The 22,961-nt window shown below is 26.8% G+C and overlaps 5 protein-coding genes across 22 annotated transcripts; 2 read left to right on the top strand and 3 right to left on the bottom strand.

Annotated features, from left to right (window-relative positions):
- Nucleotides 1-86: 86 nt before the first annotated feature.
- Mic26-27 (MICOS complex subunit 26/27) lies at nucleotides 87-3,809 on the bottom strand. Of its 5 annotated transcripts, none has more exons than XM_076538632.1 (6): nucleotides 3,651-3,809; nucleotides 2,063-2,244; nucleotides 1,781-1,902; nucleotides 1,442-1,675; nucleotides 355-513; nucleotides 87-227 (listed from the first exon to the last, which is right to left on the bottom strand). In XM_076538632.1, the coding sequence occupies exons 1-5, from the start codon at nucleotides 3,789-3,791 to the stop codon at nucleotides 374-376; spliced, it is 819 nt and encodes a 272-aa protein (XP_076394747.1). In that variant the 5' UTR covers nucleotides 3,792-3,809; the 3' UTR covers nucleotides 87-227; nucleotides 355-373. The 5 variants fall into 5 exon arrangements, with proteins under 5 accessions (XP_076394747.1, XP_003700340.2, XP_076394757.1 ...); XM_003700292.3 differs by lacking the exon at nucleotides 355-513 and adding an exon at nucleotides 788-924 and having other exon boundaries at nucleotides 3,651-3,806; XM_076538642.1 differs by lacking the exons at nucleotides 355-513; nucleotides 3,651-3,809 and adding exons at nucleotides 788-924; nucleotides 3,107-3,244.
- A 422-nt stretch (nucleotides 3,810-4,231) lies between these two features.
- On the bottom strand, nucleotides 4,232-6,442 carry Wwox (WW domain-containing oxidoreductase). Of its 2 annotated transcripts, XM_003700291.3 has the most exons (7): nucleotides 6,216-6,442; nucleotides 5,976-6,040; nucleotides 5,536-5,772; nucleotides 5,269-5,464; nucleotides 5,018-5,203; nucleotides 4,662-4,917; nucleotides 4,232-4,593 (listed from the first exon to the last, which is right to left on the bottom strand). In XM_003700291.3, exons 1-7 carry the CDS (start codon nucleotides 6,308-6,310, stop codon nucleotides 4,384-4,386), a joined length of 1,245 nt encoding a protein of 414 aa, XP_003700339.1. In that variant the 5' UTR covers nucleotides 6,311-6,442; the 3' UTR covers nucleotides 4,232-4,383. The 2 variants fall into 2 exon arrangements, with proteins under 2 accessions (XP_003700339.1, XP_012153939.1); XM_012298549.2 differs by lacking the exon at nucleotides 6,216-6,442 and having other exon boundaries at nucleotides 5,536-5,789.
- A 43-nt stretch (nucleotides 6,443-6,485) lies between these two features.
- Nucleotides 6,486-13,419, top strand: LOC100875143 (uncharacterized). 7 transcript variants are annotated; one of them, XM_012298550.2, is made up of 5 exons: nucleotides 6,486-6,644; nucleotides 7,402-7,506; nucleotides 7,617-7,808; nucleotides 7,877-8,064; nucleotides 8,966-13,419. In XM_012298550.2, exons 1-5 carry the CDS (start codon nucleotides 6,621-6,623, stop codon nucleotides 9,147-9,149), a joined length of 693 nt encoding a protein of 230 aa, XP_012153940.1. In that variant the 5' UTR covers nucleotides 6,486-6,620; the 3' UTR covers nucleotides 9,150-13,419. The 7 variants fall into 7 exon arrangements, with proteins under 7 accessions (XP_012153940.1, XP_012153944.1, XP_012153941.1 ...); XM_012298554.2 differs by having other exon boundaries at nucleotides 6,504-6,639; XM_012298551.2 differs by having other exon boundaries at nucleotides 6,530-6,664.
- Nucleotides 10,863-14,421, bottom strand: LOC100875030 (uncharacterized). Of its 6 annotated transcripts, none has more exons than XM_012298546.2 (4): nucleotides 14,296-14,421; nucleotides 13,350-13,419; nucleotides 13,111-13,202; nucleotides 10,863-13,043 (listed from the first exon to the last, which is right to left on the bottom strand). In XM_012298546.2, exons 1-4 carry the CDS (start codon nucleotides 14,374-14,376, stop codon nucleotides 11,091-11,093), a joined length of 2,196 nt encoding a protein of 731 aa, XP_012153936.1. In that variant the 5' UTR covers nucleotides 14,377-14,421; the 3' UTR covers nucleotides 10,863-11,090. The 6 variants fall into 6 exon arrangements, with proteins under 6 accessions (XP_012153936.1, XP_012153937.1, XP_076391851.1 ...); XM_012298547.2 differs by lacking the exon at nucleotides 14,296-14,421 and adding an exon at nucleotides 13,866-14,243; XM_076535736.1 differs by lacking the exon at nucleotides 14,296-14,421 and adding an exon at nucleotides 13,536-13,818.
- Nucleotides 14,422-14,656: 235 nt separating this feature from the next.
- Nucleotides 14,657-22,566, top strand: garnet (adaptor-related protein complex 3, delta 1 subunit-like garnet). 2 transcript variants are annotated; one of them, XR_013039386.1, is made up of 15 exons: nucleotides 14,657-15,090; nucleotides 15,220-15,315; nucleotides 15,397-15,525; nucleotides 15,901-16,311; nucleotides 16,739-16,812; nucleotides 17,073-17,516; nucleotides 17,601-17,828; nucleotides 17,903-18,065; nucleotides 18,444-18,626; nucleotides 18,755-19,139; nucleotides 19,220-19,488; nucleotides 19,635-20,213; nucleotides 20,309-20,509; nucleotides 20,644-20,743; nucleotides 20,825-22,566. XR_013039386.1 is itself a non-coding variant. In XM_003700290.3 (14 exons), the coding sequence occupies exons 1-14, from the start codon at nucleotides 14,995-14,997 to the stop codon at nucleotides 20,933-20,935; spliced, it is 3,603 nt and encodes a 1,200-aa protein (XP_003700338.1). In that variant the 5' UTR covers nucleotides 14,658-14,994; the 3' UTR covers nucleotides 20,936-22,566. The 2 variants fall into 2 exon arrangements, 1 of the variants encoding a protein (XP_003700338.1); XM_003700290.3 differs by having other exon boundaries at nucleotides 14,658-15,090; nucleotides 20,309-20,743.
- Nucleotides 22,567-22,961: the final 395 nt, after the last annotated feature.

The following is a 22,961-nucleotide window of genomic DNA, read 5'->3' as shown; positions in this document are numbered from 1 at the left end:
ACTAATTCGCTTTTCAACGTTTCAGAGAAATTATCAAATGGGAGAAGTCAGTAAATGCAAAATTTGTATTCAGTAAATATACAGAATAGTATTGAATTTGTCTTTGTATTTAGTTATTAATTTTTATTTACACTTTTTATAATAGTCAGATTAAAAAATATTCAATGACTACTTAATGTAATGATTTATTTCTTTTCTTTCTCTGATTTAGTTGTAGGGGTATTTTCCTAAAATAAAAAATATGTTAATAATTACATGACAGTAGTTGGTATGATAATTATAAAAATAATAAATTTAAATAAATATAAAGGAAATGTTGGACAAAATAAAGGAGTGTGGATTTATGAAGGATACCTATTTAATTCATATTTATTTAATCTGGTGTTTTGAAGTTTGAATTCTTGTTGGACATTTCTTTGAATGTTACTGAGGACTTTGAATAATTTTCATTATTACGATGGAATGGAACTGGGCAACTTTTTGATAACTCATCTTCATTAAACTTTCCAAAAACTATAATTAAACATTTGCTAATATAATTTGAAAACTATAAGATAAAGTATTTAAGAATTTAAACAAGATATCATTAGATTAGTGAATTAAAAGTTTTACTAATAAGGTATATTGTATTTTCACACTTTGCAACAAATACTTTTAAAGTGCTATACTTAATCGAATTCACGAACATTATTCTGGGTAATATTATAAAAGAAAATGGCAAACTATATTGATATTATAAAGTAAGGGAGGAATGATGCAATATGGTGATATTATGGTTGCATCCTACCTCCGGTTTGTCAGCTGTATTCAATGCTTTCTGTTTAAAAGGTTCAGTTATCATACGAAAATATTCTGATTCAAGCACACTTTTCACTAGTGGAATTTCTTTTAATGAAATTTCCTTTTGGTCATCTCCTGGTTTCACTGAAATTTGTATGCATCACAATGAAATCTGACAGTTTTTCATTACTAATTTATATTTTGATATATTACAAGAATATTTATCAATTGTCTTTTGTTTAGTTTCAAATAAGTTAGATTTATAAATAATCTCTGAAATTAGACTGTGACCTACACAAATTATAATAAACTCATTTCAAGTTTAGTAAGATACATAAGAAATATTTTCGTATTGATAATAATTAGTAACATTAAAATGTCTGCAATAAAGTTTATATTGTTTGCCATTTATAATATTAGTATAGTGGAGTTTCAATTATTCAAGTTTTATGTAAATAAAATGTTATATTTGCTAGGTATTTTGAAATTTATATTGCATAACAACACTGCAACATTTTATAGACTATGTTATCCAGATACTTGAAACTCTACTGTACATCAATTTTTTATGTGTCTAAAATCTTTTTATGTAAAAATATTTAAAAAAAAACTTATGCTTATTATTTCATATTATTTATGATATATATATATAAATACTTGCCACCATAAATAAAATTATAAGTAATATTTCCATAGTGTTCCACTGTATTAAATGTCTCTTTTGCTTCTTTAGGAAAACAGATGCACCCTATAATACTAGCACCTGTAGTTGTATACAGTAATCGCTTAAACATGCCTCCTCTAAGACCCAGTATTAAACCTGATAAACCACCAATACCAACAGCTCCTATTCGTGGCATAAGATTAGCTTCGTCTTGAAGATAATCAACTATGACTGAAGACAATTAATATTTAATTGCATTAAATAATCTATTCTTTCAAATCCAACACCTTATTATAAATGTAAATATAAAAACTTTATCTGAATATAAATACATACATTTAAATTGCTCAAGAGTACTTGTAACATTATAGGAGATATTATCTATTTGAACTTTTATCTCTTGTACCGTTTTACGTACTCTTCGAATATTCTCTTCCACAATAGCAGGATATTCTACACTATAAAGAATCAAAATCTCTTTTATATTATAAATTACTTATAAAACATAATCTGACTTGTTTTTTTGAGAAAGACATCTTAAAGAAGTTATATATTTACATTTTAAATTAATAAAATTATTGTAAAACGTTTATCAATATGAAATTACTTGCGCTTTACCATGGCATCTGTTTAGTATACCCATCTTCAGCAGAATAAATGGGTAATTCAGAAGGTTTTATTAATTTCTTTGCTTGTGTTTCATTACTACATGATGTAGTGTGTTGTCCAGGTGGATCAGCAGGTTTCATTGCAGGTACAGCAGCGCATAGCCCACACGGCATCAAGAATTTCTTGAACAACTTCATGTAAACATATTATATTTTTCTTTCGAGTGTTAATAACGATACTCAAATAATTTTGAAAATTTAATCTAATTTGCATTCATCATAATTCTCTTAAAGCTTTATTAGTAAGGCTAAGGAATTTTATGAAATTTTAACACTCATTATTTCCTACACACTACAGTAAATATGAAATAAAGAAAACTCGGTATAATATTTGGTAGATTTATGATATTATAATACTGATACGATATGGATTAAAAATAAAGGGCTAACGTAATCTACACCTATATAACTTTATATGTAATTACCACTGATCGGTGCATTTTGAAGTATATAAAATTCAGTAATTCTTTTTAAACATATAATTTATGTAGATATTAGGTCGAAGTACATTACACTACTGACAAGAAATATTAGCCATCGCTTCTTAAATAATTTGGTACTCGCAAAGTACTTTCGAAGTCCGAGGATTTAGCAAGAATGCGACATCTACTGCAAATTTCACATAGCGCCATGATAATGAAATATTTAAAAAGAAATTAAGATTGTTTTTTTGGAAATTGATTATAATTATAGTGTCGATTATTTTTATTTGTTTATTTGTTACAATATCAAAATCTTTTTCCAATCTTAATTATCGACATGTACAAACACATTAAATATTTGCTAGTAATTTCATGAAAACTATAGTAAGTATATATTTAATAACCGTTAATACTTTTACAAGTTTTGTTTTTAAATATATTTTTAATGAGTATGTTAAAAAATAATCAAAATGCATAGATATATTTATCTAAAATATTCTAATTACGAAAATATTAAAATTATAATCAGGCGCATAAGATATTATAAAAGTAAAGAAAATGAGTACACTTACCAAATTTATATTTTGCTTTTACAGAAATTTATGTGGAAATAGTGTAGGATTTAATAATTAAATGTAAAAAGCTTAGTACATTTTACATTCATATTACTTTATACAGACGTGATATGACATGTTAGTTTACGTAGTCATTTATAAAACTTCACAATGATAAAAAAATGAACAAAAGACAATCACAGAATTGAGAAAAATTTATATTTTTATTTATATAGGCTGTCCCAAATATAATATACAATTGACAAATTAGTACATATTCTTCACATTAAGATTTAATGTACACAATCAATTTTCTTCCGCGCAATCATGTGTTTTTCTTTGTTTTCTTAGTGAAAAGCAACAAAGACAGGCATATGACCGCTTATATTTCAAAACTAAAACCATATTAAAAGAATTTTTCATTTCTTGTTTTCGACTATTTGTAGGACACCCTATATAATAAGTTAATTATACAGAATACAGATAAACAAATACAAATTTTAAATGCGTTATTATAATACGTTAATTATTATTCAGTTAATCTCTTGATTTCAATACCTACTTTTATACCGGTTCGTCCAAATTCTACTAACACACCTGGTTGATAATCGTCGCAACGGTATACTGGCTCTCTACAAGTTATATCTTTACCAAATATATTACCAATAGTAGATTCCAAAAATTTATGCACGTAATTGTTCATAACAATTTTAAATGATGTGGTGTATGATTTTTAGTATATTAAATATTTAAAATTAAAATTTCAAAGTCTGTATATTATATACAAAATAAAATATAATTATGAAGTCATTTTTAATTTGGAAGTTTATCTATTTTCAGATATATCGCCATTTTGTTTTTTTTATTACATAAATTTTAATTCCAATTTTTACCACCAAGAGCGTTACCATATCTCTATCATAAATGTAATATATATATATATATATATATATATATATATATATATATATATATATATATTATATATATATATAGAACAATTCTACTGAAAATTGAAAGTATCAAATTGTATCATAGCCTCTATCATGATCATTACAGAGACCGGAATTACATGCATGAATTCAAATTTTGTTGATATTTATTGCTTTAATGGGAATAAAATGTCCTTTTTAAAAACAAAACTTTATGTTCACAGAGATATAAAAACAATTTATTAATTATATACATTTTTTTACAAAAGCAAATATAAATTTCTTACTGATTAAAACGTTTTTGGTTCAGATATTATAGATACTTTCATATTTACTTATAATTAGTTTGAAAAATGAACTATTTCATTTTAAAGTTGATGTTTCCCAAAGTTTATCATGTTTCATAATATTCATAATCATTTCTTGACTGACAGACCATAATCTTGTGGCAAGCGCAGAATCTAGGGCCACGTTTGATGGATCGCAACGATAACAATTATTGAAATAAACTCCAGTTACACCTTCCAATTCTGGTGCAGTAGCACAAAAGACTGATGTACTCGCGGCTTGTTGCTGTAAAATTAAACAAATTTTAAGTAAAATTTACAACAATTCTTACTCTAAATAAATAATTGTCGTACCAGTGATTTCGTGAAAGGTCGCACTAGCATAAATAACAATCGTAATGTCCACGAATAACGAGATAGAGAAGAAGAAACCATATTACCAGGATGGCAGCTGAATACGCTTACAGAAGGCCAACGTTTTGCCAATTCTTGTGCAAATAAAATATTACATAATTTGGAATTATTATATGCTCCCATAAACCAGTATTTATATGCAGGAGGAGAAAGAGTTAATTGATGAAAATCTTCTATTGTTCGAAGAGATGAAAATCTGTTACATAAATTAAAATATTATAGATCCAATTATTATAATAAAATTAAAGAGTTCCATTCTAATGCACTACTTTAAATAATTAATCAATTTTGAATACCTATGTGATTCACTTGAGACAACTACTACCCTAGAATTATGACAATTTCGAATTTGTTGTTCTAATAAGAGTGTAAAATAAAATTGTGAAAGATGATTAATTTGAAATGTTGTTTCATAACCATCTTTTGTAAGTTGATAAGGACATGCAAATACTCCAGCATTCAAAATAAGAATATGTAAAGTTCTGGAAATAGAAAGCTTATTAATGACAAACAATGAAGGAACAGATAATATATCATAAACACTTACCTATATTTTTGCTTAAATTTTTCAGCTGCTTCTCTAACACTATGTAAAGAGGACAAATCTAAATGCAATATTTCACATATTACACTGTCCCTCTCTTGTTGTATTTTCTTAATCGCTTCTTCACCTTTCTTTAAATCTCGACATGCTAAAATAACTTTACATCCATGTAGAGCTAATGATCTAGCAGTTTCAAATCCTAGAAACACAATATTTTCTTATGATAAAAAATTATTTTCATATTGAACAAACATAATTAATGCTTTTTACCTATGCCAGTATTAGCACCAGTAACAATGGCAATTTTTCCTCTTAAATCTCTACCATGTAAAACAGATAATGCGGTGCTACTACTATCAAAGCGCTGTCGTACAGGCTGTGATGATTCTCTATATTCCGTAGCAAATGCAAGTCGTGGATCAGTATATGTTGTTGTACGGTTTACATGATCAATAAATAAAACTCTACCATCTTCTGATACACATCTATCCCATCCAGATGGTAATTCTTGAAACATAATATTACTTTAAACATTTAAATATTTATTAGATACTTCGTGTTAACACCATAAGGAAAATTATGTTTTACATTGTGTTGTAAATATAAAAATGGATTATAATTATATTTTAGTTTTAAATTGAATTTAATTTTAAATTAAATTAACAATTTATATAATCAATGGAAGTAAATAAATTTAAAGGATATCATACCACCCTCAACAATTTTTTTACGGCCTGTTCTGGGATGTGTCCATTGAGTACCTTTTGTGTAATGACTAAAAAAGAAATTACACATACAATTTTATAACTTGTAAAATAAAATTTTTACCATATCAGATTATAATCATGCAGATTATTTAGATAATTTTATTTTCTGCATACTAAATACAAGTTTTTTTTGTATGTATTAAAGGAATTTATATATAATTTATTATAATAATTATGATTTACTTCACATAATAAACGTTTCCATCAACAGTTGTCATTTCTTCCCATCCAGGGGGTAATTCATCTTCACTGTCGGAATCATTCAACATACCTATCATTTTCTTAAAATTTGTTATCTTTTTATTAATTTATATCAACTGATATTAGATATACATTTTTAAAAATCGCCGCATGGTGCAGCACCCTTGTGGCGATTAAAACATTGAACGTGAGTATCATCTGTTACTGTCTGCTACTTTTTGCCTGATTTTGAAAATGCTTTTTGTAAATTAGGCATAAAGCATGTCAATACGTGGCTATTCTTGTGGGCTATAAGAGAACTATTTCCCTTGGCTGCCATTTTTCCTAGAGAAGTCAGATTGCACGTGCTTGCTACTTGATTGCTACAACTTCAGGGTTTTAACTTACATGGGATTACTGTATACAAGTATGGTATAATCAACTATATTGGGGTAATAGTAGTGTGTATTTATAATATATTTTAAGCGTGGCATCGTTTAAATGTTTTGTGATCATGGTACATTTTATCAGAATAACTAACACTGATTATTACATAAGAAATATGAATGCAAAATACAGTAATCATTCTTCAGACGCAAATCTCTCAGAAGTTTTGTGTATATTGTATAAATCCTACATTGATTGTTGTTTTGCCAAATGTAGAAAAGAGCAGACACATCCACTACTTGCATATAGCATATAAGTCCTACATTGTCTGATTTTTTGCTGAATGTTGAAAAAAATAGCAAGCAAAGGAAAGTAAATGTAACTAAAAGTAAACAAACAGTAACACATCAGTGGTACAGTCCTAATGCAAGAATAAAACTTTTATTTTTGATTTTTTTAATGAAACTTTTACTAATATATTTGCAACGTTTTTCTAATTAAAATGAGACTAAACACGACGTAATTCGGAACATACTTATTTGTAATTTCAAACGTTATGCTTACAATGAGAACATTACTCTAATAAGTTATGGTAAATAAATATGATCTGAATTATATTGTGTTTGATCTCATTTTAAACAGAAAAATGTGAAAGATCTATTGGTAAAAGTGATAATGAGAAATAACATTTTTGCCTATATACAATGATTACTGTATCTATAGTTATACATAGTTTTATATTATCATGTGCTGGATATATGATAGTACTTCTTCATTATATTATATTTCACTTTTTTTTCAGGTATATATGACTAAAGTAAATAATATTAAGATGGAACTAGATGATGTTAGTATACTTGTACAAGAACTAAAAGAAGCTAATAAACTTTCAACAGAACAGACAGAGGTGATGTACCTACTAATAATTGTTTAATTTTGATATTTAAGAACCAGCTAATGTATGTATAAATTACTATATGATATGAAAATAATTTTAAAAATTGTTGTTTATTATAGTACTTGAGATCATTATGTATACAGTTAAAAAATCCAGTGCTACCGCAGCACCAAATTGAATTACGTGCTGGGTCTCACTGCCCAACTCGTGAGGAAATAGAAAGGTTTGAAAAGATAGCACCTATTAAGAAAGGATGTTATAGTCCAGAAGAAGACGAAATAATTGCTAGTAATTGGAAATCATTTTGCAAGGTTTGTTCATCATATAGTAACAACTTATATAGCAAAATTGGTAATTGAACAAAAGTATGTCTTTGTAGCTGCATGATTGGAATTCTAATAATGTTAACCCCTTTTTGCAATTACGAGAAGACAATACAGTGTATATTCGGAGTAAAAAAGAAAGACGGAAATTTGTGCAGTTTTTAGCAGATGGTCTTCCAAATAGAACTTTATACAGCGTATATCATAGGTTCAGGAACTTATATGCAAATCATTTGCAAAGAAGGTAACATTTAATAAATAAAAAAAAAATAAATATAACCTTAGATAAATTTTAATCTAGTAATATAGGATTCTAATTAATACTTTATAAATTTTTTTACAAACCCATCAGAAATATAAGTAAATTTTTAGTTTACAAGTTAATGGATTTTCATTAAAATATAATTTTTTAATTTTTTAATTATATTTTTTAATAATTACATATTAACTTTAATTCTTTTCTTTTTAAGAGATTATGTATTTAAGTTATCAATATACCACAAAATTATAGGTATATCAAACAATTAAGTTTTGCATATATAGGATACATATAACAAAAAGATAAAATTTCACTGGGACTATTGTATAACTTAATCAGTTCTATCAACATTTTTATAGCATAATCTACTTATTTTAAATGTTATTAGTATCAATTTTCAAATTTTTTAATTAAAAACAAAATATTTTTAAGTAAAATCAATGTTATTTTTTATTTAAATTAAATCTGTATTTTATAGAACGAAAACGTACAATAAGGTTAAATATATCACACATAATATTATAAAATTTATATACAAATATATTTTATATTTTTTTAAGTCAAACAATTTCACTTTTATATAAGCTTTTGTATTATTAAAAATGGTAAAGGCACATATGAACTTTAATGTATCATAATCTGTTATACAATATATATTTAGTTATATGTAAATTATGAATATTTATGTATTTGTGATAATATATCAATCTGCAAAGTATAAATAAATCGAGTAAACTGCAGACTGCTGATTTTGTAGAACGTAACATTTATATATAGCTTACAGATTTTGATAAGTCATAAAAGCATAAAGATCCATAGTGTAGTATATCATATGATGTTATTAATTTAGAAAATGCTAATCTTTAACTTTGTTTATATTATTAAGGTTCCAACCTGAAGAGGACCAGATGATTTTAAATCACTTAGAACATAATCCGAATCTTGATGACAAACGGAAATACGCCGACTTAGCAAAAATTTTGAAACGAACTCGGGCATCCATATGGCGTCGCTATAAGTTACTTAAGAAAAAACGCGAAAAAAATATAAAAAAAGAACCATACTCTTAGTATGTCATATTACTTATTATTGCTCAATGTTTAAATTTTTAATATAAAATTTCTTATTTAGTTTTGTGGTTTAGTACATTCATGTAAGTAATGTATACATTTGATTACATCTATTATTGTAACATAAATTAAATATATTAACGATTTATACTTTATGCACGCGCATACACATTAAATGAGTACGTTATAGATTGAAATATTCATTAATATATGTCAAATACAAAGATTCAAATTACCATGAATTAGTATAAAATGTTAGTTAATGCCTTTCTATAAAAAATAATGTTAATTATTTTATAATACTTTTATTTAGTTGTTATTACGTATTTATTTGTTAAACTTCTCCGAATTTTCTAAATTCTTAACACAATACAAACAAATAAGCATACATTATATATGTGACATTTAAAATAAGTAAAATTGTATACATGTAAATATAGAAATATGAAGACAAAATAAAAAATTATGATTTTTAAATAAATTTGTTGACATAATGTACACATATATTTAAAACTAATGAAGATTTTTCTAATTAATACATAATTGTTATTAGTTATCGGTTATGGATGGCACACTAAATTATTATATACTAATTATAATTTTCGTTATTATTCATATTTAAGAAATATATCACGAATTTTATGCATTTAATACAAATTAAAATCAATCTCAGTTTTAAAATCCATTAAGTAATAAATTTTCATACGCGTAAGATTCTATTAAAATATGGATTAAAAATAAATCATAATTTAAGTAACAATGAAAAATAAAATATCGTAAGTTTATTTGTAATATCAATGGATGTATTTAATTTTTACCATTTATTTTTCACATTTATATTTTCTTAAAATTTTATGTTTTCAGTAAAATATCAAGACTACTGCTTCAAATTATTTTTTAATTGTATGCATTAATTACTAATAATAAAACTAATAAAACACAAAATTTAACAAAGAACTTCGACAATATTTGAACAAAAATAATAAAACTTTAAATATTGATTATTACTTTATACAATTTGTACAAAATTTTATGTTTAAATGAAATTCAAAGCAGAACATGATTAATATAACTACACATATACTTATTTTATCAATGTATTTTTGCATAATGTGAATGCACTAATGAAAATTAAAATATTTAAAGCAACAATAAAAGATAATACATGTAGGAATCAATCCATATAAATGTATACATTTAATTATTTGTACAAAATATAAATTATAATACTGCTAGTGTTAGCATTAACTTCTCAATAAGAAAAGGATAAACAGTGTAAATGTCATATAATATTAGAAATAACACACAACTCTATTTGAATGCAATTACATATAATTATAAAACTATATGTAACTATGTATACAAGTATATATACAAGGTATCCGAAAATCATGATAGGTATGATGCTTTTTTGGAACACTAATAAAAATTAATGTTTTTAATTTTAAATTTGGGAATTTAAGAATTAAACATATAATTAGTGATTTACATTTTACAAGAATGGAATGAAAGCAACTGCTTTCACTTTCACAATTAGTATGAACTTGGGATACCTCATAAATAAATTCATGTATTTACAGAATTGAATTATTATTTTAATTATTTCAATTTTATAAATGTTATAAATTGAAATAACTTAGATATATTATGAATTTTGTTGCAATAAAGCAGTAGTCGAAAATTTTAAATACAGGAGTATTTAAATAATAACTGTTTAGTAAAAAAGAAAAGTTGCTCATATATTTACACAATTGCATTGTTTCTACAATAATGTCTTATATAGTATACGAAATGTAGCACATTCTACCATTCTGTACTTATTTAGCACGTATACATGTTCATATGAATGTATACGTTTAGCAAACATACATGTATATGCATATATAATCTGTTGTGATAAATAAGCAAAATCATGTTTCTGATATAATAAATTTCAACTTTTTAAAACATTTGTCCTATCACAGCAAGTGATCGTACTGCAGATTGCACATTATTTACATGAATATGATGAGCAACTGAATGATGGTGCTCTTCTACAACTATCTCTCCATACTGAGCTCGACAACGTTTTTGATGAGCAAATAAGCTACCACTATGACTATATGCTGCTCCACATGTTTTACATACATATGGTTTTTCACCAGAATGAGTGTAAGTATGTTCTTTTAAAGTACTTAGTCTTTTAAATGCTTTACCACATGTTTTACACAAATAGTTTGCTTCTCCAGTATGACGAGTTAAATGTCGTCTAAAAGCAGAACTTACAGCGAATGCAGCACTACATACATGACAAACAAATGGTTTATCACCAGTATGAATTCTAATATGATTTGCTAAACTGGTTGTTGTAGTAAATCCACTATTGCAAGTTTTACAAACATGTGGCTTAATACCAGTATGAGTTCTCATATGATACGTGAGGGAAGAGTTACTTGGATACACTTTACTACATATGTGGCACAAGTATTCTCGTGGAACTTTTTCTTTTGGTACATGTGTCCTTTGATGAAGTACAAGACGAGCTTGACTAGCACAAATCTTTCCACAAATTTCACAAGTAACTGGTTCAGCTTTCGGTTTGTGTGTAGATACGTGGCGCCTAAGACCTTTCTTCGTAGCCATGACTTTATCACAATGTTGGCATTTATATTCACCAGAACCATCTTCATCACTTTCTTCCTTTTTAACACTTTCACTCTCTTGTTCAGTACTTTTTGTAGTATTTGGACAAGAGTCATCATCAGAATCAAAGAATTTATTATTATCAACTAAATTGTCTAATAATCCATGTCCATGTTTTTCTGCATGTTTTTTTAAAGTATCTGGCCTGAAGAACCATTTTTTACATACAGTGCATGAATATTTTTTATCACCATGTACCAGAGTATGTCTTTTTAGATTTTTCAAAGAAGAACAATACTGACTACAAATTTCACATTTGTACAATTCAGGTGCATTTTCAAAATTATAACCTTCATTAACAGTACCACTTTCATCATCTGTATCATCTTCAAGTTTCATTTCTTTCTTCGGTTCATTATTATCCTTTTGTTCATCTGTATTAATTTGTTTAATCATGTCATTTACTTTTTCTGTATGGGATTTTAAATGGCGCACAAGACTTTGAGGCTTAGAAAAACATGCATGACATAACTGACATGCAAGGGGTTTGGATGCATGTATCTTTCTGTGATTCTCCATGTTCTCCTGTTTGTAAAACATTTTTGAACAAATATTACACTTATGCTTTTTTTCATGAACAAGGGAATGTTTTTTTAAACCTCTCTGTGTACTAAAACATTTTGAACATATTTTACATTTAAATTTTGAGTCTCCAGAATCTTGACCATCATTACTTAAATCATAATAATTATCATCGATCTCATCTTCACTGTAAGTTTTATTAGGCACTGATTTAACTTTTCTACCTGATGTACGTTTCTGTAAAACTTCTTCCTCTTTGATATCATCATTTAATAAATTTTCGTCAAGAAATTCATCCTCTTGTTTCTTGTCATCTTCTTCCATATTTTGACTAGTGTCTGGAATTTCTTCAGATTTATTTTGTATATCTATAGTTTCAGAAACATCATTAGTACCTTCTTCTATAAGAGAAGTTTGATGTATATCATTTTCTGAACTGCAAGCTTCCTTCTGAGATTCCTTAGTTGTTTCAAATCCAATAGAACATATAAAAAGTTTTTCATTCTGCATCTCAATTTGGCCAGTATTTAAACCAGATTCACTTCTACAATATGAATTGTTATTTTGTATAAATTCTTGAGAATTTGATGATGCTCCTTGCATTTCCTCCTTTACAAAATAATCTTCTTCGCTAACTTGCTCTTTTGATAATGCTGTTCTTATCTCTGGTTCTGTTTGTGTGCATGTATCCTAGAATATTTAAGAACATGTATATTTGATAGATTGCATGTACTGCATAAATATATTTTATATTTACCACAATAGTAATTTTTGCTGGTTTATTATAATACATTCGTAATTTGGCATCAGAATGCTGACATTGTTGCCTAAATTCATGAGCAACGCTTGCTTTATAAATACAAATATCACAAATTAATGAAGGTAATCCATCTTGTTCATGAATTTCTACTGATCCACAAACTTGTATTTTTTGTGGAAGATCAGAAAAATCATTTACTTCTTGATCGGTACAAAAAATAGAAGATAAATTCGTACCCTCTGTAAGGCAAATTCTGCAGATTCTGTCCATATTAAGCGGTAAATCAAAGTATTCCGTCATTTTTTGCTGAAAGAAATAAAAACATGTGCCATGATTTTTTTTGTAATTTATACAAATGATATCAAACTACAATTTTAATACTAGATAAAGTTTTGTGTAAATATCTTTTTTATTTTACATACTTTTTCATAAAGTAAAAAAGTTATATTTCATGACATAAACATTAAACTGTACAAAATCCAAATCTAAGTATACATTATATATGCTTGAAAACTTCATTCAATATATTAATAATTATATGGTATTCCATGTATTATTATTAACAATGAATAAAAATTCATTGTAAGTAGTGGAATAAAAATCCAAATACATTGTAACAAGCTATGTATTCGAATACGTCAATACAATTAGAAACGTATATGTAATAAAAGATGAGAATGTATATCTGAGCCAAAATCCGTTTTATTCTAAAAAGCTTATTGTTGAAAGCAAATAAAAAAAGATTAACGTACAAAAATGGGAGGTTCTCAACCTTCGGATCTTTTGTGTACCGCGAAAACATGCCACGATGTTAAAACAATGGTTAGCAGTGATGCCCAGATGATTGCAGTGGAGCTTCTCTGAGAAATATTGTATTACTCGAATTCATAGAAAGCACAGTTTTCATACAAATTCTATACAATTCAAGAGGATAATATTACGCCATACATTATTAATGTATATTTTCCAGTTTCATGATACGCTTCTGCAAAATATATTTAATACTTTTCTATCTCTTTGTTCAATGGCTTCTTTTACACATTTATATACAGAGCTGCTATGAAAGTTGAGAGCAATCTGAAATGAACTTACGAAGCCAAAGATCTAGAGAACTTATGAAAAACGATGTTGAAGCAGTCGGTACAAAAAAAAATTGTATGTTGGATGATTGTTGCTACTTACTTCATACGTTAAAGTATAACTGTAGTGCAAGAAATTTGCTAAATTATTATAAAACATAGCTATTTGTAATAAAATATACATGAACGCATTTTTTATGGCTTCATTTTTCGTATGTAACTAGATTTTAGAAAATTTTGATAGCTTATATCGCAAAAATCTCGTGTATATAAAATTTATTGAGAAGTACAAACTGAATTTTGGCAGTTTAATATACTAAACATTGTAGAAAATATGCAAATATATTGCTAATTTAATTACTTCGCATCTATAAGTGTTTGGTAATTTGTGTTGAACTAAATCTAACTTGATACGTTTTATACATACGGTATTATGCTGATTTATGTAATAAAATATTTTTTGATTGGGTAATCAAATGAAACATACAGTTTGTAACTAGCAGAATCGCAATTTTACAAATCTTAGGAATTTTATGTTTACAATTTTGCGTATGCATCATGCATAGAAAGTTGAGTGGTTTATCTACTTGTGATAATTCTTAGGTTTATTCTTCATGGGATATTCTTATCCGCCGATCTGTCAAAAAATGTAAATGTAAGACTATGATTGAAGTTTAAGGTTTCTAACATACGGTAATGCAATCGAAGCAAGTTATCCGATTTAGTCGGAATATTGGACGAATGTAGAAAGAAACCTTTTAAGCGATATTGGAAATATACCATTTATTTTTTAAATGCCATTATGGCTCTTCGTAAAGTAAAAGGAAATTTTGAACGGATGTTCGATAAAAATCTAACGGATCTGGTACGCGGAATTAGAAACAATAAAGAAAATGAGGTAAATGCATTATTCTAATTATGTATTGGTCATTGTATTAAATATTACTTATAAGGGTATAACCTTATTCATCCAAGTTAACAATTTCAGTCAATTTTTTAGTATCTATAATTATTTTCTTATTAATAGGCGAAGTATATCGCACAGTGCATTGAAGAAATTAAACAAGAATTACGACAAGATAATGTTGCGGTTAAAGCAAATGCTGTTGCGAAGCTAACATATGTAAGTTTAACGTTTATATATTAACTTTCATCGATTACATTTATGGCATTCATTAATATAATTTCTTTTAACTTTATTTAGCTTCAAATGTTGGGATATGATATTAGTTGGGCTGGTTTCAATATAATCGAAGTAATGTCATCTGCTAAGTTTACGTATAAACGAATTGGCTATTTGGCAGCAAGTCAGAGTTTTCATGCAGATACTGAAGTATGATATTATTTGAAATTGACATAATGCATGAGTCTTAAGGAAATCTGATAAACATTTCATATTTGATTACAATTAAATATCAGTTTTTATATAAAAATACCATTTTTATTCAACTCTTTATAATTTAATGTGTAGAATCATTCATTTATAATACCTGTTTATTCTTGATCAGTATTACATTTTGATAGATATTTTGTAATTTTAATAAGCGAAATTAAGTCTATATATGCATGTGTTTCAAATTCAGGTAAATAATTTAGTTATTTTACTACCTTTATTGCAATATATGTATGATAGAGATTTGTCAGATTTCTAAAGACAGGTTATATGAAATAAAGAAAGTATTTCTAATAATAATCAAATTTATTGCAGCTTTTGATGTTAACTACCAATATGATTCGCAAAGATTTAAACAGTCAAAATCAGTATGATGCTGGTTTGGCTTTAAGTGGTCTATCTTGTTTTATAACATCAGATCTTGCACGTGATTTGGTTAATGACATCATGACATTATTAACTTCTACCAAACCATATCTTCGCAAAAAAGCAGTGCTAATGATGTATAAAGTTTTCTTGCGATTTCCGGAAGCACTGAGGCCTGCATTTCCCAGATTGAAAGAAAAATTGGAAGATCCAGATAGTGGTGTACAAAGTGCTGCTGTTAATGTTGTTTGTGAATTGGCAAGAAAAAATCCAAAAAACTATCTAAGTTTAGCACCTGTTTTTTTCAAACTTATGACAACATCTACAAATAATTGGATGTTAATAAAAATCATTAAGCTGGTAAGTGAATATTATTTCCTAATTTTATAAAATTAAAGTGAAACACAGATTAATTAAAATATAGGCTCATTGTTATAATTATATAAGCATTTATATATACATAATGCTTTTTAACATGAGCCAAGTAATATTGGTCTTGTTTCACGTGCTCAGTTCTCCACTATAACACTGATTGAGCCGAAAATGGGTCGGCGACTTACTCAACCACTAATTGACCTGATTTCAAGGTTTTCATATTAGTTGATTATGTTTTGTTATCAGAATATAGTGAAATTATAGATATTAGTCTTAGTATGACTTAGTAGCTTGTATTTATTTCTAAAATGTACTTGTTAGCAGTTATTTCAAATATTATGTAAATGATGTTTAGAAATCTTATCATATATTAAATACTGCCATATTTCTTAGACTGCAATTATATTTCCAGTTTGGCGCATTGACACCTCTAGAACCTAGGCTTGGCAAAAAATTAATAGAACCCCTTACAAATTTGATACACAGGTATTTAAAGTATTTTTGATTATAAATATATAAAAATATTGCACTTGCATGTTTGATACTGCTTGTAAAATAGTTTTATTTTTTATTACTATTAATTTAAAAAATGTAGTTAATTATTTATTTTGTCTAACATTTTGTTAGAGTAATTTAATGAACATAAATTACCTTGTTATATTTTATTATCATTTTAATTATTCAAGTAATTAATTGATTGCATAATTACCACAATTTTTTAATTATGTGATATTATTGATTTTTAGTACATCAGCAATGTCTCTGCTATATGAATGTATAAATACAGTAATTGCTGTATTAATTTCAATTTCCTCTGGTATGCCAAACCATTCTGATTCAATCCAATTATGTGTTCAAAAATTGAGAATATTGATAGAGGATTCTGATCAGAACTTAAAGTACTTGGGACTGTTAGCAATGTCAAAAATTTTAAAGACTCATCCTAAAAGTGTGCAAGCTCATAAAGATCTTATAATGCAATGCTTAGATGATAAAGATGAAAGTATAAGATTGCGTGCCTTGGATTTATTATATGGAATGGTTTCAAAGAAGAATTTAATGGAGATAGTTAGAAAATTAATGGTGCATATGGATAAAGCAGAAGGCACTGCATACAGAGATGAATTACTCTCGAAAATTATTCAGATCTGTTCACAAAATAATTATCAATTTGTTACTTATTTTGAATGGTAAAGTAATTACTAAAAAATATATATCGTTTCTGTCTATTAAAGCAATTTTTATCTATCTGTAAATATTTTTCATATATATAGGTACATATCTGTATTGGTTGAATTAACACGAATGGAAGGTACCAAACATGGACCACTAGTAGCAACTCAATTACTTGATGTAGCAATTCGTGTACAAGCTATACGAAAATATGCGGTTCAACAATGTGCCTTACTGCTAGAAAATTCATATCTTCTAACAGGCCAACCAAGAGCAACAATGTCTGAAGTTTTATATGCCGCTGCATGGATATGTGGAGAGTTCTCTAGGTATTCTATGAACATGTCCTGATCTACATTAATTTTTTCATTAAAATATAATTGATAATATATTAAATTAATAGTGAACTCGAAGATCCTCTAGCAACATTACAATCAATGTTACGATCACAAGCTTCTAGCTTACCAGGACATATTCAAGCTGTTTATGTCCATAATATCTTGAAACTTGCTACAGCAACATTATATAAAGCTGAAAAAGACGGGGATACTGAAACTATGGAACAGGTATATCCTATATTATTATAGTTTTTTTTTACTTCGTCACTGTATTCATTCATCTATTTTCAATTTATCATGGTAAGAATTATTCATGAAAATTAAAAATTATGTTTATTATTTAACAAACTTGAATTTATATATTATTTGAAAGTCATTTATTTGTTAATACTGTTTAATTATTGTAGTGCAAAATATAGGTTCTTTTTATATAGACTTGTATTGTTTTGTTATGTAATAAATTAATTTATGTTTCATAAATATAACTATTAGGATATTATGTAACATAATCTTGCTACTCTTGTTCCATTATAATACACTATAATTAATAATAATGTGTATGTATCTATCCTTAATGATATGTGTAAATTTTATTGTATTTTACAGATTTATGCACTACAAGATAAAATAGCAGATTTTGTATGCAGTGGGGACTTAGAGGTTCAAGAAAGATCTAGTTCGACATTGGTTTTATTTGAATGTTTGAAAGAAAATCCTGGACTGGTACAAGAATTGATGGAAGCATTTGAAGGAGAACTTAACCCTGTTGCTCCTAAAGCACAGAGAAAGGTAATTATTATATGTTCATCATATATAAATTCATATTTGAATATAATATCTATTTCAAAGTTCGTAACAAATCCTTATTACTAACGCTACAATGGAAACGTATTATAAAATTATTTATTTTTGTTTAGGTGCCGATTCCTGAGGATCTAGATCTGGACTCATGGATTAATGATCCTCCATCTGAAAGCTCAGATTCAGAAGACTTAGATATGAATGATATATTTATTAAGACCGACAAAACAAGTGATTCCTATTCTAAGCGTGAATTAATTGAACCGTCAGCAGAAGAACTTCAGAAACGTCGCGAAGCGAGAAAATTGGAACAACAAAATAATCCACACTATTTAAAAGACACGTTTAAAAATTCTGGTTCATATCATAATTCATCAAGTATTTACGAAGAATTTGAAAACATTCCTGTAGCAGAGCTGGATATTCCAATTTCTTTGAAGATTACAAACAATCATAAAAGGTATAAAATACATGGCAAAAAGAAGAAGAAATCCAAGAAAAGTATGTTGAAAGTTCATATTATTTTGCATATATTTTATAACATGTTATAGTATTACAACACAATTATTTAAATTGTTTAGATAAAAAAGTCACTTCAGAAGATGAACAAGATGATAGTTTTCCGACCCAAATGGTAAACACTGGAATAGGTGAACTTCCTCCGGGAGCAGAACTAAGTGATAGCGATGACTATGATCAAGTCGATGTAAATGATCCACATAGAGCCTTAAATATTGACTTAGATTTACCCTTGAGAGATGATGAAAGGCTACCTGTTCTGGAACATAGGATTATTGAAAATAATTTGACTCATGATCCTGTTAAAAGTAAAGGGAAAAAGAAAGAACAGGTAATATTTTGTTTTCTCTTTCTTATGTTTAAAAAAATTTTGATATGTTATATTAGATACTAATTATTTTGAACCAAAAATTTATTAATTTGAAACTGAGTATTATTTATATCACAAAAAATTACATCGTTACATTTTCTTATTAGGGATACAAAAAATCTAAAAAAAAAGTTAAAGAAGCTAAAGTAGTTAAAGAGAGACGTCATGACAATCAATTGGAAATAACTGATATGTGGCTAGAAGATAGTGCTCCGTCAGATAAAATTCAATCTCCTATTGTTAATGAATATACTGAAGTATTCAGTGAAAAAGAATCGGAACAAAAGGATATTAGACGTAAAAAATCGAAAAGCCAAGACAAAAGTAAGAAAACGGATGAAGATTCAAAGCATCGAAAGTCGAAGAAATCTAAAAGTAAAAAAGAGAAAAAGTCTGCAGATTACGAAGAAACTGCTGGAATATCGACACCATCGAAAGAGATAGTACCAGATTTAAAATACAATTTTACGAATTCTGCAGATAGTACAACCTTAGTGCAGCCAACAACTTCGTTTGAAGAATTAGCTAAAAATAAGGTGCTTTCTTTAACGTACGAATTAAAACAAATTTCTCATGAATCAGATCATTTGATTGCATCAATACTCATTACAAATAATTGTCAAAAGCTTGTGAAAGAATTAATATTTGAAGTTCCGGATACGCCTTCACTGAGATTAATGAAAAATGTAAGTTATTACCATATATAAAGTTGGATCTATTAAGTATGAAAATGAAAACTAATTTTATGTAATTATTTTATTCGGCCTGGATCTTTTGTTAGGTTGGAGATGAATTTGGAATAAAACTGCCTTTCCAACTGCCTCCTGAAACTAGCAAAGAAACACAATTTACTATTTTAATCTCAGATGATACATTTGCTCAGACGTTAAGGGGCACGCTTACGTATATGTTAGAAAACAAGGAAAATACAATTCAGGAAAAACTTGATTTTAGTATGCGTTTAACATGCAGTAAATTCATGGTTGGTTATCTTCCACATAAGGATATACTAACAGAATTACTTAAAAGTCGTCAGTTCATTTGCAAAAATAGACGTCTTAGAAAATTAGTTGCTTTCTCTGAAAATTTTGATGTTATTTTAAATGCAATTTGTAGCAAGTGCAATCTCATATTAGTGGAACAAATTTATGATACTGCATCCTTGTATGGACATTCTCTCAAAGGACATCACGTGTGCCTTTTATTAAAGTATGATGTAAGTAACAACATATTTATTTTTCTTTTTAAAATTTAGTAGTTATTTTAGAAAATGTAAATACAAATTTTTATTTTGCAGAAATTTAAACATACTTTCTTACTCGAAGGTAAAGGTGACAGTGACACGTTACTGTCTGAAATTGCTGATGAAGTGTTAGAAATCATTGATGCTCATCAAATGATAAAGTGAAGTGTTTATATTTTATGATTCCTATTCTTATTCATTGCAACCATGTCCATTATATTATTCAACAGCAAAATGAACACTTTACAGAATTCATTACATATGAAGTAATAGTTATAGAAAACTTATCTGTAAACTTATTAAATATTTTCAGAAAAAAATTTTATTTAAACTTTACATCTAATTTAGATAAACAAATTTATGACATATATATGTGAATGTATATGTATACAGAGTGTATCATATAATGGTATCTACAATTTTTAAACTGCTTAAAATAATTTGTCAGAAGGTGTTATGTAAAATTAAGTAGCTTACAATACCTAATTTTCATCTCAGGATAAATTAGATCTCCATACGATGTCATCACTATATGCATTTATAAAACGAGGTACTATTTGTATGTTAACAATTACATATCTCAATAACGAATTAATAAATTTGTATATATTTTTCTTTCGTTTACGGCAATTTTTGTTTAAAAATTCTAGTAAATAGTGAAATAGTATCATATAAAAATAACTAATTATGTTTTGTTCATATTTTTAATTACCATCCAGTATCATATAGTTACAGTATAGTGATCTATGCTTGTTACTCTTTTGAAAGGATTGTTCTAAATACGAAGAAAAATATTATACAAATCGAACAATCAGTATTTGATGGCAATAATGCCATTATGTTTCACATTTTCATGCTACACTTGAAAATTTAAGAGTTCATAAATTTATATTTGTCCGATTTTATGTACCAACTTTTTCTGATATCTTATTTGGAAGTGTTCGAAACTGTAAATAATGTTACAAGATGCGCCCTGCATACATATAAATAGGCACACACATTATTACATGTATATATGCGTGTGTGTATGTGTGTGTATGAAATCACATTTTAATAAAAAGGAAGAGAGATTTAACACCAGAAATTGAAGACATCAGAATGAAAGTAGTTTATTTTATTTATATAGGACTTCAGTTCATAAATTAATGTGCAATAATAAAATAATAGGTGATAAAACAAAATATTTATTTTTGATCAACTTTTTACACTATCTTAAGTAATAAGAGCTTGGTTGCATAATTTACAATATGTAAATATTCTTTTACCATTTTTGTGGAAATTTTAAAACGATAATTTCCTTAAAAATTGAAATCATGTTTTTTATAAACATGAACACCTGTCTGTATAGTTCATAATATTAAATCGTTAAACTATTTTGCCAAAAGTGCTAGAGAAAGGTATAAGAAAAACTATTGCGTGAAATATTATGTGTAAAAACATCCGTTTGTAAAATATTTCAACAACTGTAATAAACTAAGAATATCATTTATTAGAAATTGGCTACTTTATAAACTGATATCTTCAATTTTATGTTATTAGAAGATTAATATTATAATTATATTGTTGAACAACTTATTCAATTGTAAAATACAACACGGACATCCGTGAATTGTGTGAATGTACATCAATGTTTACAGCAGAATGTATACTTCCTGCATGACTTTGTAATATCAATAATTTAATACATATAGGGGTCTACTCTAAATATATATATAAATATGCAATACAGTACGCATGAAACACCAAATGTAAATAGCTAATACTTGTATGCCGATAAACAATATTTTTATTTTAAATATCTTCCAAAAATTAATTTCATTTTCATAAAAAACAGAATTTTCTATTAAATAATTAATTCATCTATATGTAATATTTCTTTACGTTAATATTACATGATTTTCATTTGAATAACTAACTATTTATATTCATCGTTAAAAATGAAAAAAGAACGATGAGTAATTAAAGAGATTATGAGCATAATTGCCAGTAAATGATTTAAAAATATTAGAAATAGAAATACCGCTATTATATATTTTTATTTTAAACCCGTTACTTTGCGTATATTTTTCGAATGTTTGTTTTTTTTTGTCGTTATATTTGAAAATATAGATACAAATTTGCATATACTGTTATAACATTTGTTGTGCCAAAAATGATCAATCAGTAAAAATTTCGTCCTTGACATAACATG

This window comes from Megachile rotundata, chromosome 1 (genome assembly GCF_050947335.1).
Source record: "Megachile rotundata isolate GNS110a chromosome 1, iyMegRotu1, whole genome shotgun sequence".
NCBI classification, from domain to species: Eukaryota; Metazoa; Arthropoda; class Insecta; order Hymenoptera; family Megachilidae; genus Megachile; species Megachile rotundata.
The sequence above is the reverse complement of the archived record's forward strand: the minus strand, read 5'-3'. Positions and strand labels throughout refer to the sequence as shown.